The sequence below is a fragment of the Falco punctatus genome, assembly GCF_963210335.1.
Source record: "Falco punctatus genome assembly, chromosome: 4".
Classification (NCBI taxonomy): Eukaryota; Metazoa; Chordata; class Aves; order Falconiformes; family Falconidae; genus Falco; species Falco punctatus.
The window spans coordinates 33399728-33419705 of record NC_137583.1 but is presented as its reverse complement, the minus strand read 5'-3'; the positions used below and the strand labels follow the sequence as shown (position 1 = coordinate 33419705).

The 19978-nt window shown below is 38.7% G+C and overlaps 1 protein-coding gene across 3 annotated transcripts in view; it reads left to right on the top strand.

The window, feature by feature from the left end:
• Positions 1 to 17309, top strand: part of CYTH3 (cytohesin 3) — a 52449-nt gene extending 35140 nt beyond the window's left edge. For all 3 annotated transcript variants that reach the window (XM_080387027.1, XM_080387028.1, XM_080387026.1), the window contains 8 exons: positions 710 to 790; positions 2845 to 2957; positions 4418 to 4566; positions 5370 to 5481; positions 12652 to 12728; positions 12810 to 12881; positions 13006 to 13160; positions 13774 to 17309. In XM_080387027.1, coding sequence (XP_080243153.1) covers positions 710 to 790; positions 2845 to 2957; positions 4418 to 4566; positions 5370 to 5481; positions 12652 to 12728; positions 12810 to 12881; positions 13006 to 13160; positions 13774 to 13846 — 832 coding nt within the window. In that variant the 3' untranslated portion in view covers positions 13847 to 17309. The remainder of the gene's footprint in view (positions 1 to 709; positions 791 to 2844; positions 2958 to 4417; positions 4567 to 5369; positions 5482 to 12651; positions 12729 to 12809; positions 12882 to 13005; positions 13161 to 13773) is intronic.
• The last annotated feature ends 2669 nt before the right edge of the window (positions 17310 to 19978 follow it).

Sequence of the window (19978 nt, the reverse complement as noted above, 5' to 3'; positions counted from 1 at the left end):
TTCTGCATTTAAACACCTTTGTATCAAACAAAGCGTAATTTTGATTTACATAGCAATGTAAAAGATAGGTGAGAAGAAGTCCGTTCAAAACGTATTCTGATTTTAGTAAACTTTCATTGTAACAATTTTGGAGAATGGAGTAAGAATATAATACATACTAAGTAAACCCTTGAAAAAGCTGTTATTTTTCGTAGGTACAATCAGTTGAAGCATTTCTGTTCCTCATCTTTGTACATAAATTAATATGCCACTTTAATATTTTCTGTTCTTAAAGGAAAGAAATGGGTAGTTTGTTTTTCATGTTACATGGCTAAAGAAATGAATCTTGTATCAACTGTTGTTTTAAGAGTTCATGACAATTTCTGCAAAAGACTTCTTACTGGGTAAATTTATCGGGTATCATCCCATATCAAGGCAGGTTCAGTAATAATAAATGCAAAGCAAAGAAGGCCAGGCTGGTTTTGGATCATTTAAATAAGCAGTGCTAAAATCAGTTCAAGTGCACTGGTTCTTGCTAACCTACGAGCAAAAGTGGGCAAAATACTAGTCTTACATATTAAAATACCTCTCAAATGAATGTTTCTGATATCTTAGATTTGATCAGTATATAATTTATTTCCTTGCTTATTCTCAGAAGCAAATAGGGATAACTAACAAGTCCTTAAAGCTCAAAACTGTAATTGTCTATTTCCATTTTTGTCTTTCATAGAGACGAATTTAATATTAAAGTTCTTCAGGCTTTTGTTGAACTCCATGAGTTCGCTGATCTCAATCTTGTACAAGCCTTAAGGTGAGCAAATTTTTTTTTTTTTTTTTGACCTGAGCTTCCTTTATCGAATTGCATGTACATATGAGTCACTGTGTTGATTTATTCGTCGGAAAGCTGATCTACGGCTCGGCATAATTATATGCATTACTGTGCAAGTTAGCAGAGACAGCTCTGTTTTAACCCTTCCAACTGCTTGCGTGTGTGCTGCCTTTGAAGGTGAAAACTTACAGTTATTTCAAACAAATAGAAGCAGCCAACACACAGCCATGACTCTTTGGTATGCCTGCCATATGTGGACATTTGAAGATCTGATTTATGTCTTAGCATAGAGATAGGCAAAACCCAAACAAACTCCTAAGCCAAACAAATAAACAGTTTTCTTTGCTGCCAGGGTTCTCCTTTCCTCCCACCTCAGCTTGTTCCTTGTGGGGTTGGTGGGGTGGGCTGGAATTCCACTGGCCATAATCAGTGATGATACTCAATTGCAAAAATGTAAACTTTGGACCAAGTAATTTCTTTCTGCATCCCTCAGAGTTTCCCACTTGTCATGTGAAAGAAAGTGTGGTATCTTAGTGTACTTTTTTCCCATGCAAAGTGAATAGTTTACTTGATTTCTCTGGGATGCTAGCATAGTGTCCTTGTGAACTCCCTTCTGATCTTGGTGGAAATCTGTAATAGATCTAGCAAATTAAGTTGATTTAGACAGTTCTGCCAGTTTTGTTGCCACAAGTGACTCCCTCCTGACACCAGATAAATTGAAATGTCTGTGTGATCTTTGTCTCTGGTGCAGTGCCTTGTGATACGGAGTCAGAACAGCTTTGCTATGATTGAGTGATGTGGTGATGATAACATGAGCTGCCTGAGGCTTGAGCTAAGGAAGCCTTTTCTCTGGCTACTGAAGCTTGTCTGGGAGGCTTCATACTCCTCTCTTACCCAATTTAACATTAGGTTTGACTTTATTCTTCCTTAGCAGTTGCTACTATTAAATGTTTGTATTTTGGTAGCTTACAAAATTCGTGATCTGGGTTGGAACCTTGCATGAGGTGAGTAAAAGACAGTACATAGAGCTGACAAACTAAAGATGGCCTGCAACACTTTAATATAATGTACTAAAAGTGAAAACTGATGAAGACAGGAATAAATGGTTATTATATCGGCACCCAGTGTACAGGGACTATCGAGAACTTGTTTTGCATGGCAGAGCATGTAACTTCGCTGGTTTAGATACTGTTTTCATTCAGATAATTCTTTTGCTAAATAAGAAAAGAATAAATGATGAAATTCATTGGAGCTTTTTAGCGTCACAATGTGCCAAAAGTGAATTTGTGAAGACTTCTGTCCTGTATGCATTCCAGTGTACCTATATGTAGAAATAGTAAGTTACGAAAGAGAAGCTGTGCCAGTTCATGGTGCTAAACAGCAGCACAGATCTCCTGTGTATATCACAAAAATCCTGAGATAGTACCATGAGTCTTTAAGAACTAGGTCTGATTCTTGTAGGGTGGACTTACACTAAACAGGCAGCACCTCTCTAAGCGCTGGGCGTTTTCTTGTTGTTATTACTTTTAAAATGTTTTCAAGGAGTTTAAATAAAGATGTTAAGTGTGTTTGTATTCCTTGCTTCTCTCTCCTACCAGAAATATTTCATGTAATGTGTCTTTTCACATTGTAAGTAAAGTCTGTCTGAGGGTTTTTTGCTTTTAGTAGCCAGGAAACTCAGGGAGGGTTGAGCTGATTGTTTCCCCGTAGCATTCTCATGACAAAAATGGGATGCATACAGAAAATTGTTTACTAGTCTGGAAAAAAAGAAAGAGTCTCAGAATATGAACGGCCGTATTATCTTGCCTGATAGCATGCAGTGTTGCTGGCTGAATTACTGGGCTAGCCATCTGTGCATGTTGCTTTATAATAGCTCCTGACTTGTGTGTTGAGAGATTGAGAACATCTTTCTAGGACGTTTTATATAGACATTGCTGATTTTTTTTTTTTTGTTTGTTTTGTTCTGATTATTAGTAATATATGCTTAATAGATAAGTATTGAAATGAGTCTTAACAACTATCCTTCCCTTCTGTAGGCAGTTTCTGTGGAGCTTCAGACTCCCAGGAGAGGCTCAAAAAATTGATCGTATGATGGAAGCTTTTGCTTCACGCTATTGCCTTTGTAACCCAGGAGTCTTCCAGTCTACAGGTTAGTCACAGGAAACAATAGGAATTCTTAAGTGTATGTATATTTTTATTTATTTATCTATTTATTTGATCGTCTGTGTTCTTCTACATCTGATGCAAGGAGATGATCACCAGTTTGGAAGTTCAGGATAAAATAGTATGTGAAATAAGACATTTTCTGAGAACTGAGAATATGCAACTGTCTAATCCTACGCTTTGTTTCCAGGAGCAAGTTTATGGTCAGAATGTGTTTCCATTTATAAAAACATCAGCATTAATACATACCTAAGCAATTAAAGTATAAAACACACTTTAGAAATGTCATCAAAGATTTTGGCTGGGAATTGGAAAAGTAAGATTCTCAAGGGCTTAAAGGCAGAAGAGGTGTGTAGGTTGGGTAATCTTGTTTATCAGTTGCAGGGACTTTACACCTCGTTATCTGTGTATCAAGTCCACCTGTATGTGGCTACAGTGTATTATCTAGAAAGTAATCCATTTTTGTTGTGAGGATCATATCCTTACTCTTTAGCAGTCTGCTCAGCAATAATTTAATCTTAGAAATGCAAGTCAGTTTTCCATTGAATGCCTTGGTTTAGAATTACTCAAGTCATAAAAGCTAACAAAACTTTGTGACAGGGCACAGAATGCCCTACTGTTATGGCATTGTTGGTCAGTTTCATTATATACACAGTTGATCACTTGGTTCAAGGAACAGATAGGCTAGGAAAAGGCTGATGTAAAGCAGGTCTGCAGCAGCTAGAGAGGAAAATACTTACTGAAAACAAAATGCTGACTGAAGATGGAAACACATTTTTCTTCCATGTAGTGGAGAGGTTTCAATCCTGCTTTTTCTTACGCAGGATCTTGTACTTGAATTCTCCCAGAATTTGCTATAATCATAACCATGGCAAGAGACATGATAAGATCTCCTTTGTCATCTTTTAGTATTACTCAGTGATACTAGCCATGTCATATATGCCAAGAAATGGAGTCCATGTCATTTTCAGTTTGTTTAAATGCAGTTCTGATACTATTTTGAAGACACTGTTCTTTCTCTTTTGAGAAAGCTTTGGAAGTACTTCGAGTAGGAGTTCGATTCACCAAGTCTAGTACAGGATCTACCAATATGGTCTAGGCAGAATCTGTGTGCAGAGAATGTTTTGCCCAACACCACCACTTCACGGTTTCAAGTAAAATGTTAATTCAAGGTGATGCAATGATTTCGAAGAGTTAAGAAAATCTTCTGGATTCTCTTGTACTGTTTTTCTCATACTGGCTTTTAATTTGAATGGTTACATATTTTTTCTTTTTGGGCTTATTTCAACAGTCTTAAGAAAAAATTTGAGACTTTTCTCTCTTGTATAGTGTTCAGGATTTTTTGACTACCTGTTTCTTTATCAGTCATGATGAGCTATATATTAATTTTACAGGTTTGCGCTACAACACATAGGAAGATAAATAATTTTTCAAATCTAATTTCAGATACATGCTATGTGCTTTCATTTGCGATCATTATGTTAAATACCAGTCTGCACAACCACAATGTAAGAGATAAACCAACAGTAGAGAGGTTTATTTCTATGAATCGTGGAATTAATGAAGGTGGAGACCTTCCAGAAGAATTACTACGGGTAAGTTAGACTGGGTAAGACACAGCGTTGCTTTGTGTTTTTAATAGGAAACTTAGAAGCATGTACAACAGATCTCAGGCAAATTTGTCAAGAGAAAGTAAGAACATTTGCTAGCATGTGTAACATTTGAGTAGCTGAAAGAAGCATTTTCTGATATTCACAGCTGCTTTGAGCTAGTTCTCCCTATATTCAGTCTTTTGAGGAGAAGAGATTCCAGAGAAAACACTCTGTATATCTCTCAGTAGTTTGCTGATGGCAAAATTCTTGTGGAATTGGTTTCTTATGAAAAAAAGTAGTATTTCTGGGTAAGTCAGAGAAAGATGGAAAAAAATAATAAAAATCATTGTTTCATTATTGCTTCTCATGTCTTTCCATGTGTCTTGTGGAGCTTTCTGCTGTCCCTCGAGATATCAGTAAAAGTACTTACTTCTCTGAGACAGTGTGATGGTCTGAATAGTTTTCTGAAAACCCAGATTCATTTGGCAAAACTTGTACTAAATGAGACCTGAAGGTGAAACCTTTGAAATACTGAATGCTGAAGTTAAAGAAAAAAATGTCTTTGCTAGGAGTGCTTATAAAAATCTGTAAAAAGAAACACTTGTTTATAGATGAAGTAGTTAAAAATCAATCGTAATCAAAGGAGTAAACAAAGATTGAGAAGGGGGTGGTCCAGGATTTTACGGAGAGTATTTCCTATGTTTTTTAATGCAAATAGTCTGAGAAGCAGTACGATGTCCTGGTTGCATTTGCTGTTAGGCATTTATTAATGAGGTCTTTTTCCTTTTTTTTTTTTATTCTTCTAGAATTTATATGAAAGTATTAAGAATGAGCCGTTTAAAATTCCAGAGGATGATGGAAATGATCTAACGCATACATTTTTTAATCCAGATAGAGAAGGTTGGCTGCTGAAATTAGGTTAGTTATAAGGGCAGTTTCGCTGCTATGTGTTTGTTCGTTGTTAGCATGTTTGCTGCTTCTGTGTCTTACCTGCTTTCTTGTGAAGGTAATAGGATTAACTTTGTAATATGTATTTTAAAATGTATGAGCCAAATAAGTTAACTCCTTTACATCTGAAAGTTCTTACTTTTTGTTTTATGTATCCAAATTAGCAATCTTGGTCCAAACTTTTTGAGTTTTATTTCTGATATATGAGAAATATAAACTCGGTGACAAAAAGGAAACACCATATGGTATTTACCACATGCTGTGACTGATAAATAACAACTAAGTCTCCATAAGGTCATTTCAGAAAACTGTGTGATATTTCAACAGTTTTCTGTGCACAAAAAAAAGGATTTCTCTTCAAATAGTTATTTTCGTATGTCTTTATTTTTCCATATTATTTGTGAGTTTCTCTTGGTTTGGTTTTGGCTATGATTTTTAATGAGTGGTTTAAATGTGCCTTCTTGTTTTCCTTATGGCCTATGACCTATCACCTTTCTGTTCTGTGACTGGCTGTCTCTGCTTATTCTGCATTAGGAGGTACGTATCTTGATTGCTTTCCAGTCCCCTCTTCTTCAGTTGCTCATTCTTTTATTTTCTTCCTCCTTCCTCCTGTTTTTTTCCTTTTTCTTTTTCTTTTTTTTTAAAATCAAATTTATTGGAGCATTTTGCTTTTTCACTCAGTGTCACTAACAGTATCATCAGCTGTACTCTGAAACAGAGTGGCATGTCAGTGTCTAGCTCACATGCAAGTGTGTTCTGCAAAAGAAGAAAGTGTTTACATGTAAAGCAGAAAAAGATGACTATTCAGCATACTTTTCTTCACTGAAGAACTTAACCAGGGACGAATAATTTCTACTGGGAGAAAACAACATGTCTTGCTCTTGTAATAGAATTCCAGAGTGATTTTGTTACTTGTATATCAGTTATATTAGATTATTGAAAGATGGATTACATTTGAGCTATGCATTTATAAAGCTCTTCTTTCCTGCTTGTTTTCTTCTGTAAATAATATATTTAGCTTATGCAACAGAATTTTAAATGAGCCCCAGATTTAGGGCTGTAGAAGCCTCAGGTAATTTGCAGTCTCCTGGCACTGCAAGATGCCCTCATTTACAGACTTCTACAGTTGGTGGGATTCACTTTTTCAATTGTGCTTAGGGAATTTTTTTCCTATTTAAAGGAGACTGACATTTTATTTTAACATTTGTTTTTCAATTAAATAATCCTCTTTTCTATAAAACACCAGTATATGCTTTAATAGAGCCAGTTGTTGGCCACTTCAGTGTATAACTGCCTCTTAAAGTAGAAAGAACTCTGCACCTGGAGAACAGTGACTGAAGTGTGAAAAGGGATGTGTGCGGCGGGGGGGCACGTGGGGGTGAGTACGATGAAAGAAAAGCCTTGTTAGAGCCATGGGCCTGCTGTGCTGATTGCACCTGGAAATCGGTGGTCATGCTAGTGCTGGAAGGAAATAGAGGTGAAAAGGAAGCATTTGGAATTCATACACTTGCTCTCCAATACCTTATTTTGACCTCTGCGCTACAGATGCTATAGTGCTCTTTGACTTTCTAACCACAAAAAAGCAAAGCTCTTGCTCTTTGTCGTGTTTTGGCTCAGGTGGCACAATTTCAAAGATGACTTTACAGCTTCTCTTCATTCTGTAGCGTGAGGCGATAGCTGGCTTAACTGAAAAAGCTTCCAAGGTGCTGTAGATAGATGCGCTTTCTGGACATGAGGCTGGGTATAAGCCCATGCTGTGCGGGTTTCTCGTCCTGTTGCCAGGGCTCTCATATGCAGAGCTGAGAGTGCAAGCAAGTGTGTGTGTGTAGAGAGGTGACAGCATCCCTTGTGGAAGAAGCTGTCAATAAAAGACATAAGAGATCTAATAAAATATAAAGGGACAAAGAAACTGAAGAAAGAAAGGTGACTGGGAGTCGGTGAGAGGTACCGGGTACTTCTGCTCAGTCCAGCTCTGGCTCTGGCGCACAGTCAGTAACACCAGCTTACGTACTGTGTAGGTGAGACAGTGCACAGAAAACCCAACAGGAAAAGGCTGTGTGTAACACTACCACGGCATGAGGGTTATTTGAATAAAGAAATGAAACATGTCCAGAAGCCTCCAGTGAATTGGCCCGTAAATGCATGAAGCTGCGCTTCCATGAAAGACTTCTTTTCCTGCAGACCTGGACTGGTACAAATACATTTTGCTAGCTTAGATGCATTGACCAGAAATAAACCTGGTGGGTTTTTATTTTTTTTTATTCATTATTTTCTTTCTTTCGTTGTGTCTTCTTTCCTCTTTGGAGTTTCTTATTTGCCAGGAGGCCTAAACTGTGTGTTGAAGGTGCTGTCTTGATCCGTGTTGTTTGCGTTTTTACAATAAGTTTTCTGTTGGGAAGCGGTTCTTGTGAAATGGGTAGGATTTCTTTCAGTTCTGGAAGATACTGATACTAAAAATTTCAGTATTATTGAAATACTAAGGAGGCTATTCCTGCATGAGAGTTTAAGTGCTCAGTTGTGGTAATACTGAAAAGTTGACAGACAGCTTTATATAGAACTACAAGTATGACTAAGACAACTTGCAAACCCTGAGTATATCAAGACAGTATCTTGTATTTGGTATTTCTTATAATCAGCTCTTCCCATTTATTTACTTGTGCCTCTCTTTACTATTCCAGCTCACCATATTGATTATCCTTTGGGCAGGAGATGGATATCGTGAAACTTTCACGTATTGTAAAATATGTGTGTCCTAAAGAGCACCCTAGCTCTCCAGCCTGGCGTTGGATTTTAGAAAGCTGGGAGGGTGCAAAATGCTTTTTGGACAGTTTGCTGCTCCGAATTGTTTGGAGGTGACTGTTTAAGTCCGAGTGCCAAACCTGGCAGCCAGACAGAAATTCTGGTTTTATCTATCTAGACTCAGCTGGTACCTTTACATAGACACCTTTATCTTAGTAAAACTAAATTATTTTTCAGTTCTACATTGTTCGAAGCATGATGTAAGGAGAATGAATGCTACAAGTGAAAAACTGAAAGCTGCTGAGTGCTAATAAATCCTTGCTTGCAGCTGCTTGAGACATTATGAGCTTTTAGATTTTTCTGTGTCATAATTATTAGCGGTGTTGATACTGTGAAATTTTCTGCCATCCACTTTTAAGGTAATTTGAAATCTGTCCTAATGCCCAAGTTACGATCGTTTTGCACAGAGAAGCGTTTCCTTGCCTAGAACAGCTGCTTTTGGCAAACAGCTTGTTTTGCACAATATTTTCTTCTCATCGGAGCGAAACTGTGACATTATTCCACCAAACTGGAGAGGAAATGATTCAGGCCAGACACGTGATCACAGTAATTTTTTTTTCTGCCAGTCAGGCAGTTACTGAGAGGTTGGAGATTGTCCAAAGCTTCACATCGGGACCTGCCCTGCCAGTAGCGCTTATCCCAGCACCTCTGTCCTTGAGGGGGTGTCGGAACCCGGTACCTGCCTGGCTCTCCTGGTACCTGATGCACTTCAGGGTTGAAGTGGTTCATGTTGTGGTCCAGGGAAGCTCCTTCAAAGAAACCCAAACTTTGATCCAATCCTCTGTGTAACTGCACAGTTCTGAGTCCATTCTGCCTAGGTGGCATCTACGTGAACTGAGAAGAAAAGAATGGTGTTGATGGATGTGTGCCTCTCTTGCCCCTCTAAAACTTTATATAAACATGCTGAAGATCTGGGTAGAATTTTCTAACCTTAGATACATTGCTTCCTTTAGTCTTAAGGTCTTTTTGAATTTTGAAATTAATTTTTCCTAAGACATTGCCAGTTGTTTTCCCCCTTTTAGTATCAGTGGTTTCTTTTACCTTGTTCTCTAGTTTGTACTTCGCCCAGAGTTGAAAAAACATAATCCCATGTTGGATTACATAGGCAAAGAGGGTTTTTATTCTTCTTCCTGTACATTTTGCCTTGTTGTGGCCTTTTCTTGTACTTTCCCTAGATTTCCACCTACAAGATACCATGCTGCTTAGTTTTGTTGTTTGAGATGCCTGCATTTTAGCTACTGGGCTAGATCTTTCAGAAGTACGTCGTTTCTATCTCTCCGTTTCTGTAAATGTGCACAGATTTCATACTCTGATTGTCTTGATCGTCTTCTGCTAACTTAATTCCTTCCAGTTTTAATCTTTAAAAGGCCAGGAGCTGGAATAAGTTATGAAGTATGGTACTAAACCCTTTGTTTAGCAATCTCTGCCAAGGAAAAGAATGTTATCACAAATTCTTACCCATTAATCTTGCACGCAGTGTTTACAGGCTGCAAAACCTTATCAGCTGACTTCTTGGGTTTTAGCCCGTTGTAAAGGCATATGAAGTGCATATTGTATAGTGACCCTTGCAAACTTGATGAGTACAGATTAGATTGCCTTTCAAGCCTTATTAGTTTCTGTGCTGTTGACAGCTGCAACTAAGTAATGGGGTGGGGAGGCAGGAACTTATATGTGAGAACAGTTCTTTATCCCACCAAAAAATCCTGCCTCGCTGCTTATTTTTTCTGGAAGAGTTAACTCCTAGCTTGATGGAGCAGGAACTTAGGGTCTGTTCCCATGCCTCACCTGCGTCCTGTAACCTGATGAGCTACTGGCTGTTGTAGGGAGAAGGGAGCAGTAAGAGGGACGGTGCTGGAAATATTTAATCTTCCTTCTGGCTTCAACATCTATACTATCCTGGAGCTGAGAAATGTTTCATGACAAAAGCTTAATCAAAACTGCAACAGGATTACAAAAGGTTTCAGGTTTAGGAAATCGGGCTTTTCCAAAGAGAGGAGGTGGTTTCAGGAAAAATTTCAGCAAACTTGACTGTCATTTGCTACTTGGAACTTTGTGTTGTTCTAGGCAGCGTGTGCTGTAAGTCCGTCATTTCTGCCTTAAATTATAAGCAGACCTTCTTTTGAAGATACGATTATTACCTGATTGTTGCTTTCTTGTGTTTTGACGTGGTACTGTAGTTTGAGAAACACCTTTGCTCAGTTTAAGCTGCATCTGTGATAAGTAAACAACTCGCCTGTTTGATTCATCCCGTCTGCTGCCAAATTGTTTTTCTACTAGAACTGGGCAAGCCACAGCATTTGGCGCTGGGTGGTGCTTGTGACCTGTTAGCCTGAAAAAGGTTTTTGTGCTGTTAAATGATGTCAGCCTCAGAGAGCAGAGCGTGACTTTAAGTCACAGCAGTGAACGCTGGGGTTGTATGAAAACACATCCTGTTACGGCAGGAGCAAGGTCTGCCAAGTGGCCTTGGCCCAGCTGCTGCCTGTTCGGTGGCGTGGAAGTGAGTCAACCCAAAGTTCGTCGGCTTTCCATTCCTAGCCCAAATACCTCCTGATACCTGACCCAGCTCTCAGTCAAGGTGATGGGAATTTTTCTAATGACTTAACGTGCCCGTTTGAATGTTTCTGCAATGATTTATTTAAGGATCTGTCACAGTGGTTGTACTAAAATGCCACCAGTTCTTCCCTCACTTGTCTCCCGTTCACGCAACCATTCATTCTGTCACGGCTTCTGCATCTTGCACTATTTTGCCTTATTTCACCGCACCTGCTTGCAGATTAAATTTTTCTTAAGATATGTGTGTGCATAGTGGAAACATGAGTACATTGAACAGTGCAGTGTGTTAGCACTGGGTTATCGTGTAGGTCATGAAACCAAGAAGAAGGAAGATACGACCTGCGCTGTACTTGGTCTGCAATGCAAACACGTAGTAGGCTGGTATTGAGAAATTTCATGATACTCCTTGAATTGTTCTTTAATGTAATACGATTTGGATTTCTGTATTAAAACAAAACTCCAGCTATCTCAAGTAGAACAAAAAGATCAAATTATGGTCATGTGTTAGATTTAGCTATATGACTTGGATTAAACTGGGGGCCTTGTGTGTATTAATGGTACTCTTTTATGCATGGGTGTTCGATAGCAAGATCAGTTATTTTGAAATGTTGGGTTAATGAGATTAAATCAGTGCTGAATGGATGATGCACAGGTGGTGACATAATCCTGAAGTCAGATAACTATGGTGGAACTAAGCCTGTATATTAATAACATGTGAATGCTTTATCTACAATTGTCTTTCCTGGAAATGAGGTTTAAAAATAATGTAACTGTGGAATGCTAAACATGTTATGAAGTAGGTGATGGCAGAAAACCAGCTGAAAAGGCTGAGACAATAATGTGCCTTTCTAAAAGGGACTGTTTCCTGCAGTGTGACGCTAGCAGGTGGCAGAAAGAGCTTTGTGGTTGCTGTTGTCTAAACTGATAATGCAGGAATAATTGGCATTTTTTGGAGCAGTAGCTATTTCTTCTGTCAGGTGTACTCAATGCTATGTTAACCCGTAAACAGAACATGTTTTTAAAATACTAAATGATGAAAAGGACTAAACCTGTTACGTTTTGGCATCGGATTTTCTCATTTTTGACACATGATACTTGTTTTGCTAATAATGTTTTTAAGCATCTTAATGCACTTGATGTTAAATCTGGAAGTAGAGATGGGTTCTTATATCACATGTATGCTCACGAGTCGAGCGAAAGGAAGGAGATAAAATGCCCTTAACTATTGATAGGACCGTTTGATTGTACAAACAGGTTGTGGAGAGGGTTGGTCCTGTGGCTGGAACCCAGTTACTAGTTTTGGAGCCAGTTAGGTGGTGGGTCCCAGAGTGAGCGAGTGGCCGTGTGGTGGTCAGCCACCTGCCAGGTGACACCATGGCCCTGGCACCGGCCCCCCTTGGCCACAGCAGCACCGGCTGCGCTCCTGAGGGCTCCATGTATCTGGATTTTTGATGCAGTAAACAACTGTGGTGGCATGGACAGAGAGAGCGGGTCTGCCTGCTCAACTGTCACATCCGTCCCCTGTAAGAGAGGAGGTACTGGCAGCGTTAGAGCAAACGGTTTGTGTGGCTGGTCAGCAACACCATAGTTACTGCTGTCTCAGGAATTGGGTCTTAATACAAGAGTTACATCAGCGTGTTCCTCTAACCTCAGCTCATCTGTGCCTGATCCATTTACAATTAATTAAGCTGTATTTTGAAAACTAAGCAAAACTAAATTACTTTCATATCCATTGTTGACGCTTTGGCAACAACAGACATTTAATTCAGCTATACCTTTTTATTGTAGGTGGAAGAGTAAAAACATGGAAACGAAGATGGTTTATTCTGACTGATAATTGCCTGTATTACTTTGAATACACCACAGTAAGTATATATTGGAGTGAACTTAATTTGTAATTAAGATCTTTAAGTTGCTAATGATGCGATATTTTCCTAATTTTTTAGGACAAAGAACCTAGAGGAATTATTCCGTTAGAAAATCTTAGCATAAGAGAAGTTGAAGACCCTAGAAAACCAGTAAGATACTTTCATAGTTGGTTTTTTTAATGAACTAAACCATATAGAACTTAGATATAGTGTTAAATGAAGATACTTGCCAGATGTGTTTTTTTTAATTTATTTCCTTATTTCTATCCTCCAGAACTGCTTTGAGCTCTATAACCCCAGTCATAAAGGTCAAGTAATTAAAGCATGTAAAACTGAAGCTGATGGTAGAGTGGTGGAAGGCAACCATGTAGTGTATAGAATATCTGCTCCCACTCCGGAAGAAAAGGAAGAGTGGATTAAATCTATCAAGTGAGTTTGAAGTCTTAAATTTTGTCATTCAGAAATGGACCGTAAGCTTTTTTTGAGTAATCCATTAAGAGAATTTGTTTGAAGAGTTCTGATGTGGCAATGTCCTTCAGGATTAATGACAAGCTACATGGGATTGACATGTCAAGATACAAGTCTCCTGTTACTGTCTGGTTCTAAGGAAATAGTTGTACTAACTCAAATGAGGAAAATGGACTTTTTTTTTTTTTAAGCAAATTTAAAGCCTCATGGGAATTGTCTTTAACCCTAATTTTATTAGATACTTACTTCACCTAATAATTAACCATAGTGACGTGTATCTTAAGCATGTTCACAGTGCAGCTTTAAACTTCGCAACTTGACTTTATCTTGGAAGGTTTATAAAGCAGACCCCAAAGAAATAAATAATGGTCAATATGAAGATACAAACTCTCAATAGATTACAGCTGAATAACATTTTTTCTAAAGAAATATTTGTGATGCTTAGAAGTCAGCCATCCATTATCTTATTAAGAGCATGGAGTCATCCACAGGGAACAGAGAACAGTAAGTTTCAGTTTTCAAAAACACATATATGTTAACCAAACTTATGATTCCTTTTTTTTTTTCCTTCTAGAGCAAGTATCAGCAGGGATCCCTTTTACGATATGCTGGCAACGAGGAAACGAAGAATTGCAAATAAGAAATAGAATATGATCAGCAACTTAGATACCTGCGTCAATCTATAAATGAGAATACAGTTGAGTGATAATGTAAAAATTGGACATACTAAATGAAGACGATAACTGTAAATTATACGCATATATATACATACACACACTTTACTATGATATAAGAACTTGGCAAGACCTTTCAGGGTAAATAGCTATTGGCATATACTTTGAAGCAAGCTTCAAATCCCAGAGGACGATTATATTGGAACTTAATTCAACTCAAGACATGGAAGCCTTGTTTTCACTTATGTTAGTTACAACTCCAGTTTACTTGTGTGGGAGGCAGTTGAGGCCAATAGTAAAATGTCCTGTACCTGTTCCTTGAGCACATTTCTCCTAAAAGGAGGAGTGATTGTAAGACTTTCACCTCTCACTAAAATGTAGCACCAAAAGTGGAGTGCAGTGTGATCTAGCACTTAATTTTTCTGTAATCATAAAGCCTACAATCTCAATACTGGTTTTTGAGTCTTGTGTGTTTTGCAGTAAGTGAGCAGCCAAGTGCAGCTTTCATTTAGGGTTCACTCTCCTACCTTTATGGAAATAGCTTTTCTTCTTCTTTAGAAATGCAACTCAGCAGAGACTGGCAGCTGCGTAGTTAACTAGTTGTGCCAAAGGGTTTGGTTGATATGCACTGAAATATATGCAGGTCCCAACAGCAAAGGTTTGAGGACAGACGTGGTCTGACATTTGCCAGTAGGCCAAAACTCATTCCTGTCTGCTCATATGCTCACAATAAGTAGTAAGATTTAATGACTGGTTTAATCTGCTTTTTATATAGTAACATCCTTCTTATGTTTTAGATGTGTTGTAGTTTAACACTTAAGTTATGACTAAAGGAGTAAGATGACAGGGCTTGCATGAGTTCAGGTTTTGCACGTGAAAACACCCCCAGATAATTTCACATGCATGCAGTGTTTTTAAAGGGAAAAACCAGGAAGGTGAAACCTTTTCTGTAAGGTACAGCCCTAGATAGTTAAGCAAGCAGGATTCATTCCTTGGCTTGCTAATGAACTTCTAATGAGAAGTTCAGTATTTTTATTGCATTCTTAAAGGCGATTTTTCAGGTCTGTGCTTCAGCAGTTGAGATTGAAAAAATGAATAGACATCCTTATTGTTACTTAAAAAATAAAATTGTACTAGGTAACCAACGTGTGCAACTTAACTCCCCCACAAGCACATTGGGTTTTGGTTTAGTTTAGTTTTAATTGTAATTTCTGGGAGAACTTTCTGTGGTCCTACTGATAAGTCTGTCAGTAACGTGTAAGCTGCTATGGCAGATTGTACTACAATGCTTTTCCGTTGATAGCACACGTACCATTCTTAAGGTGAAGCCCCCAACGCCACAATGGGGGCAGAAAATGGTTTTTTGGACCCTCCTGCTTCTGTTAGTACTCAGTTTTTCACAACCTTGTTGAACCTGAGCCGTGCCTACCGTGCCAGTGAATGCATTGGAGACCCAACACTTTGTCAAAGCAGTTTTGCTTCTTGTTGTTGCAGAAGCATCTCTGGATACATTATAGGGAGACGCGCTGCACTGACAAAGCCACAGTCGTAAGGTGACCTGTTTCAAATCTCCTTTTAACTGTAAGGGAGAGTCTGTTTTCGTTGTTCCTGTCTTACTGATTTGCCACATTTTGCGTGGGGTGTCAGCCTGGGTATGGTTTGCTTTGTTGCATGTTTGCAAAAAAGGCCGAGAGGGGAAGAAGAAAGTAAACTTTTCTACGCCTTAGATTTTCCCCTGAGCATGTGAGATGACAGTCTGCTTGGATGGATGTAAATCAGAGTACTTCCAAGGGAGAAAAACTCAGAGGAGGTAGAAACCTTGAATAAGCATCATTGTGGGGACATCTTTGTTTAATGGAACACACTTAAAGTCTTTATAGAAATTAAGTTGTATGTCCTGTATTTGCAGAGCAGCATGATTATAGAGCGGCTACCGTCACTTGTTATTGAGTCTTCTGTTTTGCAGCATCAAGTTTTGTTTTCAAGCAATGCATTACAACAGTTCTAGCTTTGGACAAGTAGATTTGTAATGTAAATAGTGATAAGCCAGAATCAGTGGTACTAACGAGTGTAAAGGGTGAAAAGCAGCAAATAAAGTATTTCTGGAGAAATGTGACATTACAAAAGCGTTAATAAGCCATGAAGCACTTTCGTATCCATTCTTATCTTCTGAAATATCCCCTTCAAGAAAACCTATTTATTTAACCAGGTGAAGATGTCTGCCTGTAAGCATGAAGGAAATGCCTTGAGAGTTCATTTGCTGTATTTAGTTTGAAGTCCTTATATCCGGCAGAAATAATTATATAGAGTAACATGTAAGTGAGGATATTATAGCAGGAAATATATTATTTCTTAGCATTAAAATGCAACATCTTAAACGGCTATTTGTGGTGCTCAATATATGTATTTAATTTACCAAAGCTAATGGAATAGCATTCTTGTGTGTGATAATATTTGATTTCAAATGTTCTTTGTAACAGTATTAACAGGGAGTGAAACTGGCCCAAAATTTCCACTGGTCACGAGGCCAGTAAAACACAGTGGCTTGTGCAAATTTTGGCCAAATCAGGTACTATCTATGAGGGTAAAGAAAAAAATCTCTCAACCTTTCCCTTTTTTTTTTTTTTTTTTTTTTTATTGGGCTTCAAGTCCAGGGGTAGCTACTACGACTAGCTGCTCGGTGGCCTAAAGCGGCGTCTGTTATGGTTTGGCCATGCTGAGAAAAAGTCCTCTGGGGACACCAGCCTTCTCCTGTCCTGTTGCACTGAAACTCGCGTCATTCTTCAGCTCCCTTTGTTTTGAACGTTGCCTGTCACAACTACGGGGGCCAGCAAGAGCCACTGCAGCTCCTGCCGTGCGCTTCACTCTATGGCCACTAACATATCAGCCACGTTGCCAGTGCAGTTTAGGGAGAGAACTGTATATAAGACTTAAGCTCAGCTGGACTGACTTAAATTTTACAATATTCTGACAAAATAAGCTCTGTGTCACTTCACATTTTGAACGGTTTTAAACTGGTACAAAACTGAACCTTTGTAAACTGAGCAGCATTTATAATGCTTCATATATAAAAACAATGCATATTTTAAAGATTTATTACGTATCTATGTAGATATGCTTGCTGGAAAAGCTAGGTCTGTTGTAGGCCAAATGCTACAAATTAAGACTTGTGGCTTACCAGTTTCATTTCTATATTTTCTTGGAAAATGTTTCTAGCTAGAGTTTAAACATAAAATGTAAATACTGTACAGATATGTATTGATAAAAGTATTACTTGGTGTACACAAGTGATCTGCATGACAAATACTCTGTATCAATCTTTGTTAAAAATGTGATGTTCTATGTAAATCCACTGCAATATTAATGTTTTCATTTATCATTACGACCCGTTGCTTAAATCTGGAGATTTTTCTCAAAAATAAAGTGTGAAACTATAGTATCGTATAGCTCCTCATTTACCAAGAATGGCTGGGAGGCAATGGCTGATTTTATTTTTTTTAAGAGATCAAGGTTCAATTTTACAACTGCTCTTGTAAAAGGCCCCTTTTCCCTAGCTTTAGGCACGCTAACTGAAATTACCAGGTTTAATTTTTCAGAGAGAAAAACCTTCAACTGCAAAACAGATTGTTTTGGTAAAGTACGCTGCAACTGTGAGTATTCCATCAAGAGCTCATTTCCCTCGAGAGCCACCCTAAAGTAAAGAGGTTTTATCAGTTCCCTTCCATGAGTTTCAGCCAGATGTAAGGGGGGCAGGGGCAGGACTGGATTTCTGCTCGTCAAGTAGATTAATTAGACCTCCCCCAATTGGAACTAACTCTGCTGCAGTTGCCATCTGCTTCTCCGTAGCTCTAATCTGAAGCTGTCACTAACTGCCCTCCCTCCATTTACTGCTTATTAGCCCGTTCAGGCAGTTGCTGCTTCTGGCGTTCTTCATCAAGGTACAGCAGTCAACGTTTAAACTCCTTTTATACATTTATGCCGGAGTTAGTCATCAGACAAAAGACAAGACACCAAATCTTGGAGCCAGAGGACAAAAGAGGAAAAAAAAGCCAGATACAGGAAAGGTAGGTGGTTTCTTTGTCATGTTACTTTATGTAACTTCACATAACTGTTGCCATAGGAACATTATGCAGGGTACACTTATGGTTTGGCTTTATGGTGTTCTCCATGTACCAAAATATTACTGTTAAGTATTTAGTTAAGACATTAACCTTGCTCCTTTTTTTGTGTGTCACACAGCAGAAAGCTACTGCTGAGCTTTCCAACCTGTTGGCTGGTTTTGGAAGCTTTTAACGTCAAAGGAGAAAGCCTTCTGCATTCTTGTCTAGGCAGCTGATGTCCCAAGTTACTTATTTTCTCTGGGTCACATCGACAGCATCTTCTCACCTACCACTGAAAGGAAGGTCTGATTTCTCGAGTATCAAACACGCTCTGAAAGCTGTCAATTCACATGACATACTGCATGTTAAATAACTCAAGTAAAACTCAAGTAAAACTCCATTTTAACTTTGCTGTATTTATATACTATATAAATTTTACATGCTATATATTTACAGTGGGGCAAGTGCTTTTTATCTTTAAAAAAACAAAGATCAAACTTTAGACATCTCTGAACAACACAGCTTGTATAAACCAGACAGATTATTCAGATGAACTGTATTTAATACAGGTTCCCCACTCATCTCCTGATGCAGGACCAGTGAATAATAAGTGCATCACAGTTTGATAGCATTTAATAATAAAAATAAAAATCACAGTATGAATTTGTCTGTAACTAGACACTTTTTAGAGAGACAAAACAGACAACTGAGACTTAAGACAAGTGACAGTATATTAAGAAAATGTAATAAAAACATATGGAAGAGTATACAAATCTTCTTGAGAGATACATTCAGAACTGCATATTCATTGTTTCACAATGCTGAAAACCAGAAGATTTTCTTCAGATCTTGAATATAGCTCATGTGAAGTAAATTAGTTTCTAGTGTCAGACATCACAGAAAAAAGATGACGCTCTTTCAGAACTCTAGTTATTTGAGAGCTTGTGAAATTTTAAATAAGTCTTTAAATTAAATATACAGACTGTCAGTTGCAATTTTTTTAATTCCTGGTCGCTCTTGCACCAGATGTCTAACTTGGAGTAACATTACATGAATAACATAAAGTCAACCTGAGTCTGTAATTAAGCAGCATTTGAGATGGTCTATTCCAGGGCATTATCTCACATCAGTGAGATATTTATGTGGTAATTTACAATGTTCAGCAGTTGTAAAAAGTTTCCACCCTTTTGGATTAGAAGTATACTTTAAAAAAGAAAGTCTCAAGTTAAAAACTAAAAAAAAGTTCTTTTATGGTAAAATTCTGTACAGAAATGTTAAGCACCACTTATGACTGGATTTTGTCTTGATGGTAATTGTTCTGATAATAGATTTTAAGTTTTGGTGGCCAGATATTGGTGGTGATGTCGATGTCGGGCTTGGTGGCCAGATATTGGTGGTGATGTCGATGTCGGGCTTGGTGGCCAGATATTGGTGGTGATGTCGATGTCGGGCTTGGTGGCCAGATATTGGTGGTGATGTTGATGTCGGGCTTGGTGGCCAGATATTGGTGGTGATGTTGATGTCGGGCTTGGTGGCCAGATATTGGTGGTGATGTTGATGTCGGGCTTGGTGGCCAGATATTGGTGGTGATGTTGATGTCGGGCTTGGTGGCCAGATATTGGTGGTGATGTTGATGTCGGGCTTGGTGGCCAGATATTGGTGGTGATGTTGATGTCGGGCTTGGTGGCCAGATATTGGTGGTGATGTCGGGCTTGGTGGCCAGATATTGGTGGTGATGTCGGGCTTGGTGGCCAGATATTGGTGGTGATGTCGGGCTTGGTGGCCAGATATTGGTGGTGATGTCGGGCTTGGTGGCCAGATATTGGTGGTGATGTCGGGCTTGGTGGCCAGATATTGGTGGTGATGTCGGGCTTGGTGGCCAGATATTGGTGGTGATGTCGGGCTTGGTGGCCAGATATTGGTGGTGATGTCGGGCTTGGTGGCCAGATATTGGTGGTGATGTCGGGCTTGGTGGCCAGATATTGGTGGTGATGTCGGGCTTGGT